Source organism: Sus scrofa, chromosome 6, assembly GCF_054392235.1.
Source record: "Sus scrofa isolate SSC_HxYL_T2T_F1_AM1 chromosome 6, Sscrofa_HxYL_maternal_Yorkshire_Landrace_v2.0, whole genome shotgun sequence".
Classification (NCBI taxonomy): domain Eukaryota; kingdom Metazoa; phylum Chordata; class Mammalia; order Artiodactyla; family Suidae; genus Sus; species Sus scrofa.
The window spans coordinates 84,586,147-84,611,207 of NC_139388.1; the positions used below are offsets into that span (position 1 = coordinate 84,586,147).

The 25,061-nt window shown below is 54.3% G+C and overlaps 1 protein-coding gene across 6 annotated transcripts in view; it reads right to left on the bottom strand.

The window, feature by feature from the left end:
* The window catches only part of WNT4 (Wnt family member 4), a 28,780-nt gene extending 21,451 nt beyond the window's left edge, over nucleotides 1-7,329 (bottom strand). For 2 of the 6 annotated variants that reach the window (XM_084958162.1, XM_013988775.3), the window contains exon 1: nucleotides 6,167-6,443. In XM_084958162.1, the coding sequence (XP_084814288.1) occupies nucleotides 6,167-6,243 (77 nt within the window). In that variant the 5' untranslated portion in view covers nucleotides 6,244-6,443. 6 annotated transcript variants of the gene reach the window in all.
* Between the last annotated feature and the right edge of the window lie 17,732 nt (nucleotides 7,330-25,061).

Below are 25,061 nucleotides of genomic sequence, written 5' to 3' on the forward strand. Positions count from 1 at the left end.
CAGGGGTTCTGACTTGGCCAGGGAGCTTTTAAAACAGAGTTTGGTTTCAAGTTGGCCAGGACAGGGGGGAGGTGGAGAGGGGTTTGGAGAGGGAAAAGGAGGAGCGGGGGGTGGGGTGGGGGTCACGGCAGGGAGCGAGCCTTCTCCCCGGTTTGGCTGCATCACAGAAGATGCAGTTCAGGACTCAGAGATAAAACCTGGCAACTCCTGTGGAAATCTGGACAGCGACCCTGGGGTCGCAGCTTGGCCCCCCAGCTGAGTTTGCTGAGCTGCTCTTGCAAGCTCGTTTGCAGTGGGGTGACGGGGGTGGGCAGCTGTCACCCCCCCCAACTCCTCGCCTCAGTGACTCCCTGGCCCACTCCATGCCCAGTTGGCTCATGCCAAGCCCTTCTCCCCAGAGGGAGGAGCGAGAGGAGGAGGCTCAGTGCAAATGCTCGGCTTTCCGAATGCACCCAGAGGGCCCGAACTGGGCGAGTTTCAACAGGTTTGGGGAGCACTGTCTTGTCAGATGCTTGCTGAGTTGCTCAATTGCTAATCCAGGGTTGAGGGAAGAAAGTCGAGCCATAGCAGACAGCTGGGTCGTGACTGCTACCTGAGCAAACCCCTCAGGCAGAGCCTGGTGCCGGGGCCCTGCAAGGAGGGTGAGGGGAGAAAGCGCTAAGCCTGGCTCTGAGGGGGTGCCCCCGGTTGGGAGCTGCGGGCCAGAGCGACACATCAGCTGGGCGACAGCCATGCTTCCTGACACCCATTTTGGCACATCTTAGCATCACCTGGGACTCAGGGTGGTAGAGCAGAGCCTCCCTCCTCCTCGCGGTCTCTGAAGGTGGGGTACGACGTGACAGCAACTTAAAACCCTCCGGAGTGAACAGAGCCTTCTTTTCTTTGTTCCTCAAATGTTGACTGAGTGCCTACGACATGCCAGCCGTGTGCCAGGGCTGCTGAGAGGTGTTTATGCCACAGTCTTGGCCTCCAGAGGTTTAGAACGAAGAAGCCACATTATTAGACCATTGTTACATATAAAACGAAACAGTTCCAAAGGTGGGGATAAACACTGTGAGATCTGGGCTGTGAGAGCAAGTCAAGTTCAAGTCCTGCTTCTGATGTGCAGCATGACCTTGGGGAAGTCATTGCACCTCTGGGTCTGTGAAGCGGAGCTGAAAAGAATACAGACTCCCTCCTCTGAAGGGGGCAGGGGAGAGTTATGCAGTTCTAATAGATTATGGGTGTGAAAGGGCTTTGTAAGCCACTGATTCTTTTTTTTTTTTTTTTGTCTTTTTGCCTTTTCTAGGGCTGCTTCCCTCGGCATATAGAGGTTCCTACGCCAGGGGTCGAATCGGAGCTGTAGCCACCAGCCTACGCCAGAGCCACGGCAACGCGGGATCCGAGCCGCGTCTGCAGCCTACACCACAGCTCATGGCAACGCCAGATCCTTAACCCACTGAGCAGGGCCAGGGATCCAACCCACAACCTAATGGTTCCTAGTCGGATTCGTTAACCACTGAGCCACAACGGGAATTCCGTAAGCCACTGATTCTTAACCAGGGATGATTTTGCCCTCTAGGGGACATTTGGCCATGTCATGTCTAGGGACATTTATGGTGGTCACCTGGTTGGAGGGGGGGTTGCTCCTGGCATCTACTGCATAGAGGCCAGCGATGCTGCTAAATACCCAACCATGCAAGGACAGCCCCCCAGTAACAGTGATGGCTTCTGAGAAATCCCTGTGTAAATGCTAAAGGTCTGTGAGTGTTAGCGATCGTAATTCAATGCCCAGAGCCATGCGAGGTGATTTAAGCTTGTTATTATTATTATTTTTTTGTCTTTTTGGGCCGCACCCGCAGCCTATGGAGGTTCCCAGGCTAGGGGTCAAATCAGAGCTGTAGCTGCCCGTCTCCACCATAGCCACAGCAACGCTGGATCCGAGCCGCGTCTGCGACCTACACCACAGCTCACAGCAATGCCGGGTCTTCAACCCACTGAGCGAGGCCAGGGATCAAACCTGCGTCCTCATGGATGCTAGTCAGATTCGTTTCCACTGTGCCACGATGGGAACTCCTGCTTCAAACTTATTTAAAAGGGAGGGAGGGATCCTTTTTAGCTGGAGACTAGGGGGATACTTCTTGCCAGAGACAGACCACACCTTTTCTTATGCATCTGGTACTGCACATCTGGACTGGCTCTGCCCACACCTGGTCCAGTGAGCTGCATCCAGAGTGCCAGGCCTCCCTGTCCTCATGGGCAGGGGAGTGACACACCCCGATGGGTGAGCAGGCACACAGGAGCTTGGCCTGGAGATGGAGAGGCACACATGGGGTGTGTGTGTGGGGGGGGGCGGTCAGATGACCCCTGGGGCGCTGAAGGGTGCTCCTAGCAGCCACTCCTCAGGCCAGCAGGATTCTTCAGGAGCCGGGCTGGCTTCACTGGCTCTGTGAGGCTCTTGCAGGGGCCTTGGTTGAAGGGTAGGGAGGCAGCAGCCTAGAATCCCAGCCATGTGGGGAGGAGCAACAGTACCATGTCAGTTTTGTGCCGTGTGGGTACCAGCATGGTTTGGGGTAAACAGGGCTTGGGAGCAGGGCCATTCTCTCCATCATCTCTGTAAACAGGGGCACGGTGGCTTCCTCAGCTCAGCGACAGCTGCCCTCAGCCACCTGGGGCAGCCATGGCTGCTGTTTCCATTGCTGCGCCTGCCACCATGCTCAGCATGCTATGTTGCAAGGGCTCTCTCTGGCCTCATCACCCCAAAGTCTGGGTACCATTTCATATATGAGGAACCCAAGGTTCAGAGAGGTTGCCTAACTTGGGCAAGGTCACTCCTCCGGTCAGTGGCAGACCTGGGATCTGCCCGGAGACACAGCTCCTAGCCACTCTGCTGGCCTACCTTTGAGTGTGGCACAGGCTTCTGGCTCTCGCCTCATGGGCCTCTGCTGGGGTCCCAGCTCAGTGCACACTGCCTTTCTTCAGGAAACCCAAAATGATGAAACTTTATCTATTCTCTAACTCTTCCATTTGGGGCTTAGAACAATCTGCGGAGGAGAAAAGAAGCCCATCCAAGACCACCCAGCACTGGGGGCCAAGCTGTGACTGGAATCCGGGTCTCCCAACTTCCAGCACAGCCCCAGTGCTGGGGGGACCATTCCGAGACATTTCTGAGCCCAGGTCTGTGGCAGAGTCCAGGCCTTCCACTGATGGACTGTTTTCATCCATTCATGCCTCCCTCGGTGGTGGGAGCTGCCACAAGCTGTCAACTCACTCCTGGTGCCAGACACAAGCCTAATCAACAGCTTCCAGCTTCTCCGGGCTTGCCCAGGCCTCGGGCTGCAGAGCCCTCTCAGCTCCAAGCTCCATCCTGCCCAACAGCTGCACGCAGTGGGACACCTGGTCTCCCCGGCAGGCCACCCGCCCTTCTGAAACAACAGACAGCACCAGCTCTTGCAACCAGCCAGCACACTGACCCTGGATGGAAGCCCGACTCCAGGTACTGGAAGGAGAGTGGACACCCAGGCTTTGCCCCACTGAGAGCACTCCCAGCCACCCTCTTGGGGCCAGACCTCCAGCATGGCTCCTATTTGTAAAGACACAGTGCCAGCTGCCATGCCCAGATGGACATCTGCCTGCCAGGAGCTCTTCCTTCTAGAGGCAGCTTTTGGGTCAGATGCCTGGTCCATTTACTGGTTGGTGACTTGGGGCTATTACCTCTGAGATTCCCAATTTTCTCACCTGTAAGATGGGATTCAGATGTTGTAAGGATTTAGACGTCCCCGGGGGAGCTATTATAATTATTACCGTCATGATTTTACAAGTTCCAGGCCAAGCTCCTCCGTGACCGCTCCAGCCCACACTTAGCTCTTTGCTCTGATAGCATGTGTGCTCTTCCATGCATTCGCGGCTTGCTTCTATCCTGTCTCCCTCCAAGCTCCCTGGAGGCTGGGCTGGGACATTTATTTACCCACAAGCTGGCCCAGTCCCTGGCCTGGGGATGGACCGTGCCTTCTTGGAATGAGTGCAGAGTTCTCGTCTCCTTCACAGCCTTTGGCAGGGTCCTGGGAAGCCCCTTGTTCCTCCTGTCTCGGGCTGAGCAGTGAGACCCTTGGCTCAATGCCCGAGGCGGAGCAGGAGTGAGCCGGGTCATCCAGAGACCTGCTAGGTGGCAACCTGAACCATCACTGCTGCAGAGAACAGGTTTGCCAACCTCGGTCCTCCCCTAGGCTGCCCCCCCCCCCAACAGCAAAAAGCACGAGAACGGAGCTGTTGGAATTCCCCACGGTTTGTGTGACCCAAAACCGGGGCTGCCTCCCTGGCTGGGATTTTGAGCTTGGATGTGGCGGAGGGTGGGCAGTGACACCACCTGGGCCACACTGGCTCAGCAGCTTCAGGGAAGGGGGAATGTCACTGCCTGGGAGTTGGAGCACCTGGCTCCAGGTCTCAGCTCTGAGTCTGTACAAGTAGCTTCCCCTCCTGGGCCTCAGTTTCCTCATCTGTAAAATGAACTCAAACACTAGATGCTCTGGACAGACTTGCCACTGTGGATGTTGATCTCCCCTCGCAAGGCCTGGGTCAGACCACTGAATTGCCACTTCTTCCTCTGCCTTTTTGCAGCCTCCAGCCCTGGGCTGCTCAGAACCCATTCTCGCTCTTCCTGATGCTCACGCTCGCTTTGGAGGCCCTGGCTGTGAACCTCTGCTTTCCAGAGTCAGATCCAGTGACCCCAGGCTCCCCCAAGTTCAAATCAGCTCCCCTCCTCAGCTCTGCGACCCAGGCCCCACTCCGGGGGCTGCGCTGCCCAGGCGGTGGAGGGGGGTAGTGGGAGGAGGTGGTGGTGCCCTGGTTTCTGTACACTTTGCCACTGCCCCTGAAGTGTTAATCAAATTAAGTCTCCAAGAAAAACAAAAGCTCCGCAGCCACTTCAGTCTGCCTCGGAGTCACTCACTCTCGCTCTTGGAACAGCTGGGAGAATTCCACATCACCTCTGTCCCTCAAGCCCTGGGTGGCTCTGACCCCAACCAACACACTCCTTCTAGCCTGCAGGGCCGTTGTGGCCGCAATGACCTCATAGCAACAGCCATTGGACACTCGGGGCAATTTCATGGGAGATATTTGTTCTTTGGTCTTGATGCAGAGAGAATTTTTTCCTCTCCCGCGGTCTCCATGGAAACCCCAGCTGCACTGTTGGCTATCCCCCTTCCCACCTCATGCTTTTCAGATCAATATTGGAGCCTGGCTCCCCACTGGCTGCCCACAGTGGATGGGGGGTGGTCCTCCGGGCAGAAGGAATTAGGACCAGGGTTAAGCCTGGGACCTGGGGAATGGTCCCCAGATGGAGCTGAAGGAGTCCAGGGTCCTCTTGCTTCCTTGTTCATCCAGTCAGGGAAACTCATCCTTTTAGGACCCCTGGGCCCGCATCAACCTCTGTCTCTTTCCAGGGAGTTACCTGAGGCAGGCCCAGTCAAGGAGAAAGAGACAGGTCGCCAACAGTTACCACCCCCTCCCTCCTTAGGCGAGACACAGGGAGGTGGGGGCTGTTGTCCTCTTTAAGGTCTGTAGGGAGTTTCTTTCTGCCTCAGGGAGAACCAAGGCCGGGCAGAGCCAAGCCCGAACCAAGCTCTCAGAGGCCGGCCGGCGGGCCGGGTCCCTTCCCTCCCATCCCAGCTCCCCCCCGCCAAGCAGAAACAGGTCCCTGCACGCCTCCAGCCCAGCCCGCAGCGCAGCAGCGCGGGGCAGCTCTGCGCGGGAACCTCGCTCCCAGACTTGCCGGGATTAACCTGCTCTTAGGAGCCAAGGTCCTTCCCCATAATGGGCTTCTTTGGCGACCTGTCAGCCCAGCCCTGGCTGCGTCCTGCGCCCTGTGACGGGCACCCCCGCCCCGCGCTCGCACCCCTTGCGTTCTTCAGCTCCCCAGGCTGCCCATGGGTGCGGACGCGGCCGCCACCCCTGCCGCCTCTGGGCTGGGAGCCCGACGCGGGCAGAGGGGTGTGCGGAGGGAGGCCCGGGCGGTGGCGGCGGCAGCGCAGAGGGCGAAGGAGCCTCGCGCCCCACGGCCAAGACACCTGCCGGGCGCCCCCGCGCCCGCTGCCCCGCGCCGCCTGGCACCGGTTGCTGCCCCCGGGGCCTGCCCCGCCCCGCCCCGCCCGGCCCCCGCCCGGCCCAGCCGGGTCCCGGCCCGACTTACAGCCAGTTGCTCGCGGCGGCCGAGAAGACGGCGAAGACCAGGAGGCGCAGAGAACGCAGGCACGAGCGGGGACTCATGGTGCCGCCGCGGGCGCCCGGCCCCGGGGCAGCGGTTGCGGCCGCGGGGGGCCTCCCGTCTGGGTGGCAGGTGGGCACCCTGCGGGCGGGCTGGGGCGCGGCGCCGGGCGCGGGCCGGGGCGCGCGCGGCGGGGCTCTGCCTCCGTGCCTGCCGGCAGCCCTGCCCGCTGCTGCGCCCGCTGCCCGGCGCGGACCAGACTGTCAGCGCCGCCCCAGAGCCGGGATGCGGCGGCGGCGGCGGCGGCGGCGGAGGCGGGCGAGCGGGCGGCCGGGGGGGCGGGCCGGGGGCGGGCCGAGGATGGGGTTACCTGGGCGGGCCCAGCGGCCCGGGACACCCCCCGGGGGCGGGCCGGAGCGGCGGCAGCCGCAGCCGCCCTGGCCCGCGGGACTGGCTTCTCCCGGGGCCTCCCCGGCCGGGCGCCCGGGAGGACTTGGGGCCCGAGCCCACTCCAGGCACGCCTGGCTGCGCGTCGCCTAGCTTGGCCCGGCTAGAGGCGCGGCGACCCAGCTGCCGGGTCCCCGCCTGAGCCTGGGGGACAGGCGGGCACAGCTCCCCCAGCCCGCCGCTGCGGGCACTGCAGCGCCGCCCTCGCCGCCCCGCCTCGCCCCCCGCCGGCGCCTCGGAGCCCGACCCCGGCCCGACCGCGGCGGGCCGGCCTGTGCGCGGCAGCCGCTCACGCGCACCCAGCCACTTGCGCTCCGGGCGCCCGGGGCTGCGCACCCGGGAGTTTGGGGCCGACCGCCCCCCGCCAGGCCCCTCCCTGCCTCCCGGTCGGCGCGTCCTCTAGCCCAGCCCCTCCCTGGCGCTCACCTCCCTCCAGCCTTCCGGGAGCTGGACGGGGCCTCCCCAGCTTCAGGCAGTTTGGGACAGTGGCCGGAGACTGCCGGAATCCGAAACCTCGCTTCTGGCTGGCCACAAGATCTGGGCGCGCCCTAAGCGGCAGGGTCTTGATCAAGCCCCTTACCTCTCCGGTCCTCCGTTTTCTCATCCGAGAAATGGACAGAAGACCTGAGGGCTGTGAGGACAGAAGGAAATTCGGGAAGGTCTCTTTTTTCGCACACGCTCCAAGTCTTGCTTTGCGTTTTGGTTTTCTGTGTGCTTGTTTTATTTATCCTCCCAGATGCGGCAAATCAGCCGCTAGCTGGTTCAGCGTGGGTGGCTGCAATGTTTGCAGAATGAATGAATGCAACGAAATGGGCTGCAGGCTGTGCCACGCTGGTGCGGAGTGCTCCGTTCCACACCTTACTGACTGGTGGGGAGAGTGATTTGCCCTGGCCCATGCCAGGTCGCGTCCTCTCCAGGTCCCTGACTGACTTGTGTCCTTCCTCACCCTGCTTCAGCCTGCCTGCCTAGCCTCTCAGGGCCGGAGGGATCTCTTGTCTAAATGGGGAAACTGAGGCCCAGACAGGGGCAGGGAGCTGCCCACCTCCCGACGGTTGGGGACAGAGCCAGAGACCAGGTTTACACCCTCAGCCCTGACCCCGTGCCCTTCTCCGTCTTAGGAACGTGAGGTTTGCTCCCATGGAGATGGTCATATGAGGGTGGCGGAAGGGTGCCCTTCGCTCCATGAAGTCCTCAGGGCTCAGCGCAGAGGAGGCGCTCGGTAAACATTTGGTGTTGAGAGTGGGCAGGAGGTGGCAGGGATTTGTGCGGCCGAGCAAGCATACAGATGGAAGCTCACATACCATATGTCTAAATATTTGCAAGTTATAAATCAAGCTAACAAAATGTGAAATAAAATATGTTCTATTCTCCTACCTTGACAAGCATGCTTTCATAACAACCTGGAGGGCCAGCTTTGAATGTAGAATTCTCAGACCCCTCAGAGCCCGCCCCAGAGCATGGTGGCGCGGGGCGGGGCGGGGAGGCCCCCTCCTTTCCTACGTCTGCTTCTGGCCTGCCCTGCCAGGGGCCTCGTGCACGCACGCGTGAACATCTCAGCCTGCACGTGCAAGCTTAGCCCACACTGCCCCTCCTCCCAGAGAGCTGCCCCTTGGCCGCCCCTCTGCCTCAGGGCTGGGCATGTCAGTGGTGCTGTTCGACCTCAGGGGTTGGATCTGCAGAAGAGACCTGCCCAGGGCCTGGAAGTGGGTCGAGGGCCATCTGGCAGGGAATCCAGGGGCCCTGGGCACCCAGAGTGTGATCTAGAGGGGCACAGGCTCCAGGTGGCACATCCCCTTGGCCCCATGGTCTCCACTCCCCGTGGCGAGAGCTTAGCTGGGGAAGGACCAGAGTGTGGGTCCCCCGGGGAGGGGCCACCCTCGCCTAAGAGCCGTACTGAATTATTGAACTCTTCTGAGCTGGTACGGTTGCTTTTTAGAGTCTCGGTGTGGTATGGTGGAAAATAATAGTAATAATACTTTTAAACAGCTACAGGCAATTATTTTAGGATGGACATATAATTTTCTTCCAAACCAGGACATTTTTGAGAATGGCTGGGGCTCTACCTGGAAGATTTGCTTGGGTAGCAGGTCTGTGCCAGGCAAAAGAGGATGCCTCTTTTTGCTAAAATATTGAGCCCTCATGTGCCAGGCATTGTTCAAAGCGCTTCATGTACTCTTACTCTTTCAATGCTCAGAAGAAATCTAGGGAAAAGGTACTGTTCTTCTCCCCATTTTGCAGATGAGGAAATGGGGGTTAGAGAAGTGACTTGCCTGAGCAAAGTGGTGGCACCGGGACCCCAGAGCCATATTGTGAGCCCCCAGGCTGCCCAGTGCCTGGGGCTCTGGTGGTTGGGCTTGAGCCGCTGTCCTGCAGCCCACGCCCCTGACATTTGAGGAGCTGCTGGACCTCCAGTGTCTGTACCGTCAGGCGGGGACCCTGTTACCTGACTGTCTTGGGGCTGCTGAGAGACACACATGGAGCAGTGGGCATAAGTCCTGTGAGCTGGAAGGAGCTGAGCCGAGGCAGGAGGGAGGGAAAAGAGGCCCCTAGCCAGAAAGGCCCGCCCTGATCGTGATAAGGGAGAGGAGGAGGCCTTTGGTCTGAGTGAGTGGAAAGTCTTCATGTGAAAGTCTCTTTGAGGAAATCTCTTCCGACTTTCAAGACCAGTTCAATTGTGAAGGTGGGAAGACTAATTAAGACGTTCCATCAGCAATAGCGCTTTCATATGTAATCACATGTAATAATCACCAGGAAACAAGTATCTAGTGCTTTCTATGTGCCAGCCACTGTTCCAGATGATTTGCTTATGGTAACTCATTTAATCCTGGCCACGGCCCTAGGAAATAGATGCTGTTGTTATTCCTGTTTAGGGGTGGTGAAAGCCAGGTGCTGCTCTGAAGTGCTTTAAGACATATCCATGACCCTATGGCATAGGCACCAGCTTTATTTCTCCCATTTTACATATGGAGAAACTGAGGTGCAGAAGGGTGAAATGACCTGCCTAGAGTCATCCCTCTGGTAAGCGGCGCAGCCAAAGTTTGGACACAGGCGTCCTGGGTGCAGAATCACCCACTACACTGTTGAGGAGACAGGCGTCTTTCACATGCAAGGATTAATGTCGGGGTCCAGAAGTCAAAGGTCATGGGGTTTCCTCTAGGCTCCTCCTGGCAGTTACTGTAAACCTTCTAGTGCTGAGGTGGGGTCTCCCCACTCTGTATCTCCTCTCTGTACCCAGTGCATTGAGTGCCCCACACAAATGTAATCTGAGTACATATTGGTTGTTTCCTGTGCTTCGGTCGACAGAAACAATTCCTTAACTCTTGGAGTGGAATTTTTTCTAATCGAAGTGTAGTTGATTTACAATGTTGTGTTACTATTTGGTGTACAGCAAAGTGATTCAGATATATATATATATATATATTCTTTTCCATTATGGATTATTACAGGCTATTGAATGGTGTTCCCTGTGCTATACAGTAGGACGTTATTGTTTATCTATTTTATATATAGTAGTTTGTATCTGCTAATCCCAAACTAATTTATCCCTTCCACACTCCCTATCCCCTTTGGTAACTGTAAGTTTATTTTAGAAGTCTGTGAGTCTGTTTCTGTTTTGTAAATAAGTTCATTTGTGTCATATTTTAGATTCCACACATAAGTGATATCATATGGTGTTTGTCTTTCTCTTTTTGACTTAGTATGATAATGTCTATGTCTAGTCATGTTGCTGCAAATGGCGTTATTTCATTCTTTTTTATGGCTGAGTAATATTCCTGTGTGTGTGTGTGTGTGTGTGTGTGTGTGTGTGTGTGTGCACGTGTGTGTGTGTATTCGCACCTTCTTTATCCATTCATCTATTGATGGACCTTTAGGCTGCTTCCATGTCTTGGCTATTGCAAATTGTGCTGCTATGAACATTGGGGTGGATGTCTCTTTGAATTATAGTTTGTTTGGGTAGATGCCCAGGAGTGGGATTGCTGGATTGTATGGTAGTTCTAGTTTTAGCTTTTTAAGGAACCTCCATACTGTTTTCCATCGTGGCTGTACCAATTTATATTCCCACCAACAGTGCAGGAGGGTTCCCTTTTCTCCTGGAGTGGCCCTTTTTTGGAGTGAGTTCTCCTTCTTTACTGGTAAAATGATGACAATTCACTGAGGACGGGAAACCTGGCCAAGTTTTTAATCAGAAAGAATCACATACTGCGTGTCTAAATTATTGCCAACTCTTGGTGAATGAGTCCAGAGCAATGTGGTTGGCTGTGTCTCCAGCTCAATCTCAGAAGCACCAAGTAATGGAGCATCTGGTCAGCCGGTGCCTGGGATTTCCTGTCCAACCTCCCAGATTTTTGAGATAGAGAAACTGAAGGACTCAGCTTGCGGTCTAGAACATTCTTAAGCCTATGCATGCATGGTTCAAGGAGGTAAATGTAGAGGGTGCCTCCATGGCCTTCACCCTCTCAGGCTTAGCTGGTTGGATCTGCACAGTTGCCTTCTCCAGAACTGTTCACCCCGGGGCCCCATTCCAGAAGGGAACCTGATCAGTCTCAGCCAGCTATGCGTGTTTGTGTGGCCCTGGGCAGCTCCCTGCCCCTTTCTGGGCCTAGCATTTGCTCCCTAAAGACCCTTCTAGGAATCTGGAGAGAGGGTAAAGTGGAACTTTAAGGTCTCGGGAAGACCTGTCCTTGTCTCCAGCCCTGCTGAATCTCTTTGCCCGTCTGAACCTCAGTTTCCTCATCTGTGCAATGGGAATCATAAAGGATATTGGGAGGAATTGGTGCAATTACGTATGCAAAGCCTTCTAAGTGCAGGGCCCAGCTCCACTGAATGTTCACTCTTCATCTCGTTCTATGGTTTAAACCAGAAGTCACACTCCAGTGGACCGCAGGTGTGTTTTGCTTGGCCTGCCCAATGTTTTTAAATATATGAATTTGTTGACAACATTTCAGGATTGGGGGATGTCACATAAGAAGCGGGATCCCCAGCTTCTCTTGAAAAATGGGGAGGTTTGGCAAAAGGGCACCCACACTCGGGTGAAGAAAGTGACCTCTGCACACCTTTAACGGCTCACACGTGTCCTGCAGCCTCCCGCAGAGCCCCATGGGGAGGAAGAAAGCCAGTATTTCCTGAGCACCCTGCCATGTGTCAGGGACCATGTCAGGAGCTGTGCCTATGAATTGCAGTTTAATTCTCACCATAGGTTATTCATACCTTTATTTTACCAACTAGGAAATAGGGGCTCAGAGAGTTGGGATAAGTTGCCCAGCATCAGCAGACGGTAAAACCCAGGGCCCAATCAAAACCCATGTCACTTTCCTCTTTTGGGGGCTCTCCTTCCACCCTCAGCCTAGCACAGGGTCCGTGGAGACACCTTGGTTATGACCTGTTGATGGATTGATAGATGGGTTTAGGCATGTGATGTCAATGCCTGCCATTCTCATTCTTTATCTTCAGACCCCGGGGGGGCTGTGGAGTTAGGGTAGGGCTCCAGAATCAGTGTGCACACCTAGGAGTCTAGGAATGAAACTCTCCTGCCTTTATGTAAGATGGTTGTCGGTAAACCTTTGTTTTATCGTGATAATGTTCTACTATGATAATGGCCAAATGTACACAGTAGCAGAGTCAGAGTACCATAAACTTCTGTGTATACCCAGATTCGGCAGTTATCAATATTTTGTCCCATGTGCTTCATCTACTCTTTTTTTGTGTGTGTGTTTCTCTTTTCCTTTAGGGCATCATTTCAAAACACATTCCAGATAGCTCGTTGCATCTCCTGTGCATACTTCAGTGGAGAGCTCTGAAACCAGCGGAGTGTCAGAGCCAGCTGGTTCTGGCTGTTTAGAGCCGATCGTGGGGTCTCTTCTCCACTCAGTGTTCAGTGATGTGTGGGCAGCTTGAAATCAGCTGGGGTGGGAGAAGTAACACCTTGGAAATGGGCACACACTACTCGCTAGGGCTCCCCGACCTCTCACCTCAGAGAGCCAGGGATTAAACTTTTACCAGGACACCAGCGTCCAAAACACATGGGCATTTTCTTATACAAGCACCACACCATTCTCTCTCCTGATGAAATGAACACTAACATCTTAATCGAATGTCCATAGTCGTTTAAAATAATGTCTGTTTAGGAAGTCCCCATTGTGGCAGTGCAAACGCATCTGACTAGCATCTATGAGGACGCAGGTGCGATCCCTGGCCCCGCTCAGTGGGTTAAGGATCTGGCGTTGCCGTGAGCTGTGGCGTAGGTCGCAGATGCAGCTCTGATCTGGCATTGCTGTGGCTGTGGTGTAGGCTGACAGCTGCAGCTCCAATTCAACCCTTAGCCTGGAAACTTCCACATGCCATGGGTGCAGCCCTAAAAAGCCAAAAAAAAAAAAAAAAAAAAAATCTGGTCGAATCAGGACTCAGACAAGGTCTATCTATGATATCTGGTTTTTACATTTTTTTTTTTTTTTTGTCTTTTTGTCTTTTTCTAGAGCTGCACTCACGGCATATGGAGGTTCCCAGGCTAGGGGGCTAATCGGAGCTACAGCTGCGGGCCTACACCAGAGCCACAGCAACACGGGATCCGAGCCATGTCTGTGACCTACACCACAACTCACAGCAATGCCGGATCCTTAACCCACTGAGCGAGGCCAGGGATCAAACCCGAAACCTCATGGTTCCGAGTCAGATTTGTTAACCACTGAGGCACAACGGGAACGCCTGGTTTTTACAATTCTTAATTTTTCTTAATCCAGGGCATGTTCCTCTAGCCTCACCTCTTTCTTTCTTTCTTTTTTTTTTCTTTTAAATGGCCGTGACTGTTGCAGACCTCAGATTGGTGATCTGTACAGGCCCCCCTCTTTCACACTGGCTGTGTGTTCTTCCATCCCTGTATTTCCTGTCTTTAAAGGCTGCATAGATTCAGCTCCACTGTTTCTTTACATGCTTGTCTGGTGAAGAGGGGGTGGAAGACTTCATGGATGGCGCTGGGCTATACAATGAATAGTCCAGTGCTTGAAAGTGATTTTGTGATGAATGCAATGCAAAGTCATGGAAAAACATTGAGATAACCAGGGTAGCTTTTTGCTATTTTACCATCAATGTGGACAAGTACACCCACTATGGAATCTCCTGCTCTGAAGGAGGGCTTGTCACACTCAGGAAGCTGGGCCCCTCTGATTGGGCCTCACCAGTCTGGGCAGGTCTTTCTACATTCCGGTCTCAGGGATGAAGAACTGCTGTTGGGAGTTCATTCCAGGATGCTGTCACTCCGATGATCAGATGCTCCTAGCTCCTGCCTAACTGCCGTCTTTCCTGCTTTAGGTCAAGCCCACATTCCTTCCTTGGAACCCCGGAATTTCTTTTTGTTCCTTTTTACAGCCACACCTGCGGCATATGGAAGTTCCCAGGCTAGGGGTCGAATTGGAGCTGCACCTGCTGGCCTATACCACAGCCACAGCAACACTGGATCTGAGCTGGCATCTGTGACTTACACCACAGCTTGCAGCGATGCTGCATCCTTAAGCCACTAAGCGAGGCCAGGGATTGAACCTGCATCCTTATGGAGACTATCTCAGGAAGCCTGAAATTTTCTTTTCTTTTCTTTTCTTTTCGGACCATACCTGCAGCATATAGAAGTTCCCAGCCTAGGGGTTGAATTGGAGCTACAGTTGCTGCCCTATGCCACAGCCACAGCACTGTCAGATCTGAGCCCCACCTGCACCCTAACCTCAGCTCGCGGAAACACCGGATCCATAATCCATTGAGCGAGGCCAGGGATCGAACCCATATCCTAGCTGGGTTTGTTTCCACCGATGTATAACGGGAACTCTAGAACCCTGGAATTTCTTAATCTCTCCTGTCAAGTATCTTCTAGAGCTGAGGAGAGGAACAACCCCAAATATCCTGTGACTCCAGGATTCTAAATCTTGTATGTGACCTGGAAGTCATCTCACCCCGCAGTGGCTCTGTCTTAGTTGTGCCATCAGCCCCTGTGCAGGAGGAGCTGTGTGTACCCTCTCTGCCCACCTGAAGGATGGGGGTCCTCACAGATCAGGGCAGAGGCCATTCTCCTTTGCTGGTTGTCCTGGGCTCCCCCGACACCCCCTAGCTAGTGGGCCTGGGGGCCTGGACATCGACCCAGCCTTAAGTGCTGGTTCTGGTGCCTGACAGGGCTCCTGTCCAGGTTGGCTCTTGCCCACTGGATGGCATCCTGGAAGCTGATTCCTCTCTGCCTTTCTTGTCTGCTCCTCCGGGCCTTTACCCCACCTCACTGAGTCAGCTGGGAGTACGCTTTTTCCTTCCAGAAACAGCTACTTCTTGACTCTTGAAAATGGTTTCAGTGAGAAGTGATGCTGGTTCCTTCGGGAAGCTGAGGGGCATGTGGGGCACATGGAAGCTTCGTTAGCGCTCTGCCTCGTGCCAGAAGCTTGAATCTGAGTTTGTGTTGAAGCTGCTGGTAGAACCCAAGTCAGGAAACAAACTCTTCAGGGGTGGGAGGACCCTTGCCTGTTGGGGAACTCCAAAGCATTTTGTTGGCCTGAAGGGAGTCTGGGGGGCAGGTGCAGAATGGACTTGACTCTTTCTCAATTCACTTTACCTACAAGTCCTTGGACAGATTGAATCCTGAGGTCTTAGGAAAGAGAGTCTGATTTGTAAAGAACAACTCAGGGTAAGTTAGAAGAGGCATTCTGTTAGGTTCGTGGTGACAGGGGGTGTACCTGACAGCTAAGGATTACTGCTTGTGATGCCAAGTTGCTCTTGATGGATACTATTTTATTTGTTGCTTTTTATGACTGCACTTGTGGCATATAGAAGTTCCCAGGCTAGGGGCTGAATCAGATCCGCAGCTGCTGGCCTACGCCACAGCCACGCCAGATCCAAGACTTATCTGAGACCTATGTAACAGTTCATGGCAACACTAGATCCTTAACCCACTGAGTGAGGCCAGGGATCGAACCTGCATCCTCACTGATACTAGCCGGAGCCACAATGGGAACTTTCGCCCAGTTGCGCTTGAAATGTTTATTTTCTTGACTTGTTTTTATTAGGACTTTTAAAAATGGATCACTCAGATGTCTTCCTAGAGGACTTAACTTTCTCAAACATTTTCTAGCAGAATAAGTGATGTTAATCTACTTGTCACACTTATACCTGAAATCCAACTTTCTGGACAAGAAAGCAGTCGTGGAGGCAGATTCTGTGCTGTTTTCCTGCAGCAGCAATCTGCCCTCATGTTGGGGAAGCATGAGCAAAGGCCCTGGGGTCAGTTAGCCTTGGGCTCTCCCAGGTGGGTCCCCCACTGGCTGTGTGACTTTCAGCAAACCATCTCTTCTGTCACTCTTTCTCCCCTCCAGGCCTTTGCATGTTCTGTTTCTCCTGCTGGAATGCTCTTTAGCTGGCCTTTTCCTGGGCTAATTCCTTTCAGGTCTCGGCTTACATGTCATGTCTGAAAAGGCTTTCCTTGGTCTCCTGGTCACATATTTTCTCTCAGCCCTCAGGACTTTTCCTTTGAAGCCCTATCAACCCAATCAAAATGGTTGTGGAATAATTATATGTGACACTATCTGAAATGATTATGAAATCGTTATATGTAAAATTATCTATGTGATGGGTCTCATCCAGGGATTTATGACCTCCAAGAGGGCTGGCCTCCCACTGTCTTGTCACTGCTGTGTTCCTAGTGCCACCATGTGCTTGACTCATAGTGACAACTCAAGAAATAAGTGCTGGATAAATAAATGAAGGGCAACTCCCTAAGCCTCAGTTTCTACATCCAAAAAATGGGCCTGTGTGTATCTTTCTTTTGAAGGAGAATGGATATCCCTGATAAACATTAGTTCTTTTCCTATGCTCATGCCTTGCAAAAACAAACAAACAAACAAAAACCAAAACACAAAAAACTCAGAAGAAGAAATAAATGGCCATTTGAATTGTTCACCTGAAAATCCCATAAAACTCCAGGAGTTTCATAAAATTGGAATTGTAATTCTGGAGTAATTGAGACAGCCTTGGGTTCTGCCACAGGGGGATGGACTAAATGACTCTCTCAGATCCTGGGGTGAAGGAGCATTTTTTTCCTGGGGATGAGAGAGCTGGTTGGCCTGCGTGTGCTCCCCTGGGCTGGTCAGGGAAGACCTCCAGGTGGAGGTGATGTTGAAGTTCAAGCCTGAAGGTTTAGTCAGGTGAGCTCAGCAAAGGGTGAGAGGAAAGGTATTCTAGGTTGAGGGAACAGCATGTGCAAAGGTCTGGAGGTGGGAGGACATGGTGGGTGTGAGGAATGAAAGAAGTTTGGTGGGTGGACAGAGATGGAGAGGCAGGGGGGTCCTATGTGAAGCTGGAAGGGGTCAGTGGGGGGCAAGAGCAGATGATGAGGCCACCCAACATGTGAGGGACGTCCCGGAGGAGATGGAAGCTTTTGGGACTTTGTATGCATGTGTGAGTGTGTGTGTGTGCGTGTACGTGTGTGTGTGTGCGTGTGAAGGGGCAGGGGAAGTACCCTTGGCTTCCAGCCAGGAACCATGCTCACAGATGCCCAGCCAGCATCCCTGCAAATGCAGACACCCCAGCACTGGAGTGTCAGAAACTCGCCGGGGCAGGAGCAGCTGCTTCTAAATCAAGGCCAAAAGGCAGCCGAGGGGCCGGGTTGGGTTTGGTGGCTCTGCCGTATGGGCTGATGTGGGGGTTGGGGCCGAAGGGGGCTCTCTGTTAGGGATTCTGGGCCAGAATGAGCCTGGCGGGTTTGGGGAAGTTTATTTTGGAAGCTGGGATGATGCAAAATTAAGTGGCGAGGAAAAAATAGATGAGGCGGCGGTGAGGGTCTGTCTGTGGCCGGCGGGGCTGAAAGTGTCCAGCTAGGAGGACGCTGTTGGGTAAACAGATGGGGGTGGCAGCTTTTCTGCGTGTCCGCTATAAATACCCGGCAGTTCAGCCACGCTGCTGGGGTTTCCTGGCATCGTGGGTGTGGAGATCAAGGTGCAGACACAGGGCACTTCCGGAGCAGCAGAGGGTGGCCAGGGCACTGCTCTAGTTCCCTGGGGGGGTGGAGTGGGCACTGAGGTCTGAGACAGAGGCCCTGGTCAGGGGTAGGGTGTGCTCGTTTGCTACGGACTGGCCATGGCTCTCGGGCAGCCCCCATCACCGCTGCGGGTCTCAGTTTCCTCACCTGTAAGAGGAGGATGATAAAATGAGGCAAAGGAAGTGTCACTCCTGGCACAGTGACAGGTACATTGCAGACACTCAGGAAATGCTCTCTCCCGTGGTCCAATCTCTTAGGTGCTACGTGACCTGGGCGGATTCTTTCATTAATCTGAACCTCAGTGTCCTCATGGAAAAGATGAGAAGAACCATCTAAAATGGACATGTGGGTGAGGCCGTGGGCTCCCATGTGAGTGGTATTTCAGGGCTACCTGTGGGTGGGGCCAGAGCTCTCCCCCAGTCCTCAGCTCTGCAGAGAGCGCCCGCATCTCTGCAATATGCTAGCGCTTAGTAATAATGCTCACGCTGGTGATAACAGCCAGCCTCACTGCAGGCTCGTGATGATCCAGGAACTTTGAAAACTCAATTATCTAAGTTCTTTATCCTCTCAGTTTATTTTCCCGACCATTCGTCTTACAGATCAAGAATCCGAGGCGCAAGAGAAGGGACTGCCAGGGAGTTCCCACTGTAGCTCAGCGGGTTAAGAGCCCAACTATTATCCATGAGGATGTGGGTTCGATCCCTGGCCTTGCTCAGTGGGTTAAGGATCCAGTGTTGCCTCAAGCTGCAGCGTAGTTCACAGATGCTGCTGGATCTGGCATTGCTGTGGCTGTGGTGTAGGTTGGCAGCTGCAGCTCCAATTTGACCCCTAGCCCGGGAACTTCCATATGTCACGGGGGTGGCCGTTAAAAAAAAGGGAGAGAGAGAGAAGGGACTGCCAGGAGGAGCAGAGGGACAGATCAGGGATCCAGAAGATCCTCTATCTACTCAGTGAAGATCAACCACGTGCCAGGTGCTGGGGATTTAGAAGATCCTTGCGTCCATGGAGCTCACAGCCTGGTGGGGGATGGGCTACAAATCAGAGAACCAGAGATACACAGATAAGCATCTAGTATCCGGCATGACCTGGGACTCCCCTTCTCCTGCATCTTTAGTGGATACGTCTGGGCTCCTCCTAGGACCGAGGGACTTTGTCATCCAGTCACCCACAGTGCTGGCCCTGGAGGCGGCAGGTACCTGCTGTAATGAATCAAGAACAAATCAATTCCGTTCATCCAAACATTGCCTGAATGCTATGCTGTGCAAGACTTGTGCTGGCAGCTGGGGATCCAAGGCTGACTGGGATGTTTGGGGAGAAGGGGATGAAACAACCCCTTGTACACAGCTGTGTGACCTGTCACGACGAAAGGAACATTCCCACACTTCCTAGAGCCCAGTGCGTTAGGCAGGGCTGTTAATCTTTGTACCATTTTCCAGATCAGGAAACTAAGCTTCAGGGATGTGAGGTGACTGAGGACACTTGGCTGGGAGGTGGCAGGGCAGGGTCTGGAACACGGGGCTGCCCAACTTCAAATCCAGTGTTCCTTCCCCTGCAGATGGGAAAGGGCCCCATCTTTGCATGTCAAGCGCAGGCGCGGGGCTCTGGCCAGGAGAGAGGCAGGCATTTTGCCTTTTCCTCTTGCATCGTTACGAAGGTGCCTATCTGCAGCTGGAGGATGGAGGGAACTTCGGACAGGGGTTCTGGAGACTTAACTCTGCCCTTTACAAGCTGGGCCATGGGAATCCAGCTCATCCTCCCTCTGCCTCAGTTTCTCTCTGTAAACGAAAGCGTTGGACTTGATAACCTCTAGGGAACTTTTCAGTTGGATGCCCCATATTTCTCCTGCAGGGCATCCTCTGGCCTGTCCATAGGCCCATAAAGAAGAGTTGGGAGCAAGAGTCCTTCTGAGACTGGACCAGGACCAGATTTCTGTTCCAGTCCCTAAAGGAGCCTTGGGTTCATGGACGACTCTGACGTTTCCACCGACAGCTAGCAGGACCTAGGAGCTGCAGAGGGAAGTTGTTCCCTCAGGCCTCTGGATCCCTGGACCGAGGAGATGACCAGGGCTTTGTTCTTTGTCCCCACCACCCCTCCCCCGAGTCTCCACCCCACTGACTCTGGGACAACGGTCCCAGGAGGCTGAAGTTGTGTAGCCTTAAGGCTGTTCACAAATAACCAGGTTCCCCTCTTTCCAGATCCATGGTAGGAGTGCACCAGCCGTTTCCTTGAAGTTAGGGATGATGAAGGGATGAGCTTTGGCCAACGAAATGTGACAGCTACCAGCAATTAGCAGGATGGTGGTGGCTTGGGTCCCAAGTGAGGACAACACGTAGAGGAGCTCCCACCAGCTCACATGCATGCAGTGTGAATAAGAACTAAATCTTTGCTGTCTGGAGCCATGGAGGTTTGGGGTTGCTTGTTACTGCAGCATAACCCAGTGGATCCTGACTGATGGGTTCTGGGTTTGGGGAGGTGATGGGACAGCAAGAGAGACTGCATCCTTGGGATTAATGAATTGACCCTTCTTCCTTTCTTCATTTATCCAGCAATACATCTGTCCATCCATCCATCTGTCCATCCATCTACCCATTCATTCTCCTACCTATCCATCCACCCATCTGTCCATTGGTATATCCATTCATCCATCCATCCACTCACCCATCCATCTGTCTATCCAAGGTTCACCCCCTGGTCTTCTTGGCCATGAAGACCACCCTTCTCTGTGCTATGACGCTTCTCTGGAGAAGACTCTCCCTTTCTTTACCTGCCTCAATCCTCTCTGTCCACCAAAGCCTGCTCAACTCGCTCCTCCAAGAAGGCTTCCTTGACCTGCTCCCAGCCCCAGCCAGGGCATCCAAGGCCCAGGGAGACCACAGAGCCCTGATCACCATGGCTGGACCACGCATGTGTCTACTGAGTCACAGCCTGGAGGTGCAACTGTGTTTCCCCAGTGAAAGCTGAGGCATCATGGGAATTTGGCTGCTGTGGCCCCGGGACCCTGAGTGCCAGAATGGCCCCAAATGTACATATCTGGGGGGGGGCACTGTCAACAGGCCTCATGTGTCCTTTTTGGGCTCGGCAAATGTGGTCACCCTAGAGATGCGGTCACCCTAGAAACGTGGTCAGCCTAGAAAGGTGTGCCCAGCATCACAGCTCCACTGGACCCTCCAGGGCTCAGAGCAGCCTGAACACAGGTCTTATTTTGAAAAAAAGGGGGAGGAGTCCTTGATGGAAGGAAATTGATTTTCAGGGAAAGTCACACACTGGTTGGTTTGGGGAGCCACTCCTGCTTCGCTTCTTCCCTGGTGGGGTCTCCTGAGCAGCCCTTGTGCAGTATTGAGAGGGGAGGCTTCCTCAGCCCGGGAGGCAGGTTTGCCTAGCGGTAAGTGCACGGGCTTGGCAGGCAGACTGTGGAGCTTGCGTTCCTTTCCACCTCTTTGTGGTCCCTGAGCAGGAAATTCACATTTCTGGGCCACAGTTTTCACATCTGTAAAATGTTTTTTTTCTCAGCTTGAAGGGTTGTTATGAGAATGTGATAGAATAGTGACAAAAGTGCCTGGCACATGGCAGGTGTGCCATAAATAGCAGCTATATCAGTGGTGGTAGCACCGTGCACTGGATAGGATCTCACTTGGTGACAAACATGCAAAGATTTGGTAGCAAGAGTGCAGGTGATGCTGGCCATTTCTCCCTTTCTTCCCCTTCCTTCCCTTTCCTTCCCTTCCTTCCCTTCCTTCCCTTCCTTCCTTCCTTCCTTTCTTCTATTTTGGGGCTGCACCTGCGACACATGGACGTTCCCAGGCTATGGGTCAAACCGGAGCTGTAGCTGCCAGCCTATGCCAGAGCCACAGCAACGTGGGGTCCGAGCCGCATCTGCGACCTACACCACAGCTCACTGCAATGACTGATCCTTAACCCACATAGTGAGGCCAGGGATCGAACCTGTATCCTCAGGGATCTGAGTCGGGTTTGTTAACCACTGAACCACAAAGGGAACTCCCGTGGTGATTTATTTTTGAACCAAGTCCAGTTCCTCTTTGGGGGGAAAATTGAGCCTCTGGGGTTAAACGTTAGGGACCAGGATCAAGGGCACAATTCAATGTACATTTATAAGGGGAAGGGAATTTTTCTTTTCTGAAACTACTACTGGGGGCCAGGTGCCGACATAAGCCGAGTAGGTGCGTGATTTCTTGGGAGCCTTGCATGCGTTCTAAGGGGGATAGTAAGCCTCACCCTACAGATGATGCAGCTGAGGCTCAGAGGCTCCAAGACTTATCAAGGGCATAGAGTAGATAGAAGCTGGAGTGAAGATTCCGACCCAGGCCCCAGGCTGCCTCAACTCCTGTGCTCCTTCTTGCATAAACAGTACTCAGGCCTCTGTGCCGGTCACTCCACTGCCAGTCAAGGTCATGTGATGGCCCCAGAAGCTTTGCCAAAGCCTCTCCTCGATCCCACAGGAGGCCACGTTGCCATGGGGCTTGGCTTTGGCTGCCACCCCGGCCAGAGTGTGGACTCAGGTCTGCTCTGGGTCAAGCTCCCTGGGGGCCCAAGGGCAGGAAGGGGGCAGGAAGCGGGCAGGAAGCGGGCCTCTGGGCAGCAGGTGGCGGTGGCATTGGGGAGTCCCCGGGTTGCTTCCCAACAACCCATCTTTATTCCTAGGTGCCTTTCTCCCCTGAGGCCCACCACCACCTTCATTCTGGAGCCCACATCTCGCCCCCTTGTTGGGGAGGAGAATCAGCCTGGGGCCCCTGCCCTTGATTTAGGCCACAGTTCCCAGTAAGGAAACTGAGGCCCAGGAACAGGAAGGGAGACTCCCCAAGTGACAGAGCCAGAGCTGAGAACCTTCGTTCTGGGTGGCTTGCCAGGGGCCCCTTCCCCTGTGCAGCTCCCAGGATGGTCCTGTTTCCCAACAAGTCACTAGCTGGTTCCCATGGGAAGTGGGAACAAATGATCTGACATCAGAAAGGTCCAGGAGGTGTTCCTAGACCTCAGTGGCTCAGTGGTAATGAGCCTGACTAGTATCCTTGAGGATGTGGGTTCAATCTCTGGCCTCTCTTGGTGGGTTAAGGATCCAGCACTGCTGCGAGCTGTGGTATAGGTTGCAGATGCAGCTTGGATCCCATGCTGCTGGGGCTGAGGCTGTGGCCAGCAGCTGCTGCTCTGATTCGACCCCTCACCTGGGAACATCCATATGCTGTGGGTGCCGCCCAAAAAAGCCAAAAAAAAAAAAAAAAAAAGGAGAGAGAGAGAGAATGAGAAAGGTCAAGGAAGGAGTTCCCGCTGTGACGCATCAGGATGGGCAGCATCTTTGGAGCACTGGGACACAGGGTGGATCCCTGGCCTGGTACAGTGGATTAAGGATCCTGTGTTGCTGTAGCTGCAGCTTAGGTTGCACCTGCAACTCAGATCTGACGCCTGGCCCAGGAATTCCATATGTCATGGGCCTGTCAAAAAAGAAAAAACAAAAGAGAGGTCAAGGAAAACTTGGGAAACACAGTCAGCACACTAAACCTCAGGACCCCCTTCTCTTGCATTCCCTGTCTTAGGGGCTTAAATGCATCACTTCTTCCCGGAGTGGAGGCAGGGCAAAGCTGAATCCAAATCCACGGTTCTCATGGTGAAATTTTAGACATGGCGGCCCCTGGGCAGGACAGAGGTTTTGGATCTCAGGGGCATTTCTAGCTTCCGTCCTGTCCTTCCTGCTCCAGGACGGCCTCCGGGAAGGCTGACCTGAGCCCTTGCACCAGGCTGGGCCTCCTCAGAAGACTCTTTCTGTGCCTTCCTGTTGCGGTTTTGACTTTGGAGAATTGCTCTGGCCTTGAACCCCTTGAGGGCCGGCCCCATGTGAAGCTTGAAGTTTGTTCAGCCGTTTTGGGCTCCTGGTGGCAGGGAGCTCGGCCTTAAGCAAAGTCCAAACTGACCGCAGGTTTCCAGGGTGACTCTGGAGTGGACGGGCCTATTTGTATGTGGTGGGCATTATATCACCACTTCCTCCACACTGAGTTTTGGGAAGGTTTTTCTCGGGGGGAGGGGCATGCTCTTCTTTCCACCATCATCCCTGCTTTTCCTGGCTTCTCAGAGTTGACCAGCCAAGGGAGGAAGGGTTGCAATGTCCGTAGGGTGTGTGGGTGCAAGCAGACCTGGTTCTGAACACTTAAGGTCTCCGTTCAAAGGTCACCTCCTCCAGGAGGCCTTCCCTGTCTGCTCTGCCCCTGTTTTCTTGTCCTCACAGTATTTACCACTATCTGGATGACTTCATCATACATTGGTTTGTCTCACTGTTTCCCTCCCTAGGATGTCAGCTCCAAGGTCAAGGGCTGTGTCTATTCACAGATGTAGCCTCAGTGCCTAGGACAGTGTCAGGCACACAGCAGGTGCTCAAAGGATGCTGAATAAATGCGTGAATGGTGTGTGTTCCATCCCTGACTTGGGTCCAGCCCCAGAGAATCTGATTCCATGGGTCTGGTGGGGGGACCAGGATCTGCAGCAGGTTTGAAGGCCATCCCTTGGGAAACACTGGCCGAGGGCCCCAGAGTGTGGTGGGATTGGTGCTGAGCTGAGGCTGTGACTCCCTGAACATCTGGCCTTGGGGGTCTTGGAAGGGGGCTGTGCAGCAGGAGGGGCCTTAGGCATCTCAGTGGGGGTGGCAGGGTGAATGCCCCACACCCCAGGGAAGTCAGGCTCTCTCTCCACTCAGGCATCAGTATCATGCATCCCCTCTCTTCGAATTCCTTTCTTAATGTCTATTCTCTCTGCCTGCTGATATGTGTGCCAAGGGCAGGAATCTAGTCAGTTCCTCACTGTCCTTAGACCCAGGCCAGCCAGGTCCTGACCTTGACCCTGGACCCTGCTCTGGTCCTCTGTTGCCTGGACTCCATCCCACAGAGTGAGGGACCAAGGGGATGTGCCCACCCAGAGTTCAGACCATCCCTCCACCCCTCTGGGACCACCCTCCAGATGCTTGCACACCTGCCCTGCTTGAAGAGCCTGAGGCTGCTTCCAGGGTCTGTGACCCCCTCCCTGGCTGTTCTCCTGAGGGTGGACTGCGCTGCAGGTGGGAGCACAGCCAGGCCGAGGTGGCCACGGAGCAGGTGTCTGGGGGGATGGACAGAGTTTGGATGTGCGGGCTGGGGTGTCCACACACTGAGCCCAGCGCGGGAAGAGAAGGGGCCAGGCCGAGGCTGGAAGGTTGATGCTCAGAGTCTGATGCCCACTGCACCCTCTTCTTACTGCTCCTGCAGCTTCTCTGCTTCAAGCCAGCCCCTTGCTTAGACAGCAAGAGAGGGAAGGTGGGGATGCAAATGTGTCATTTCCTGCCCTGTTTGCTCATCCTTAATGTCGGACCTGCTGTGTCCACAACTTCTTTAAGTTTCCAAGCTTAATCCTCATGGTCTCCAGGGGGTTAGGTAATGTTTTCCCAATTCTGGGAGTTCC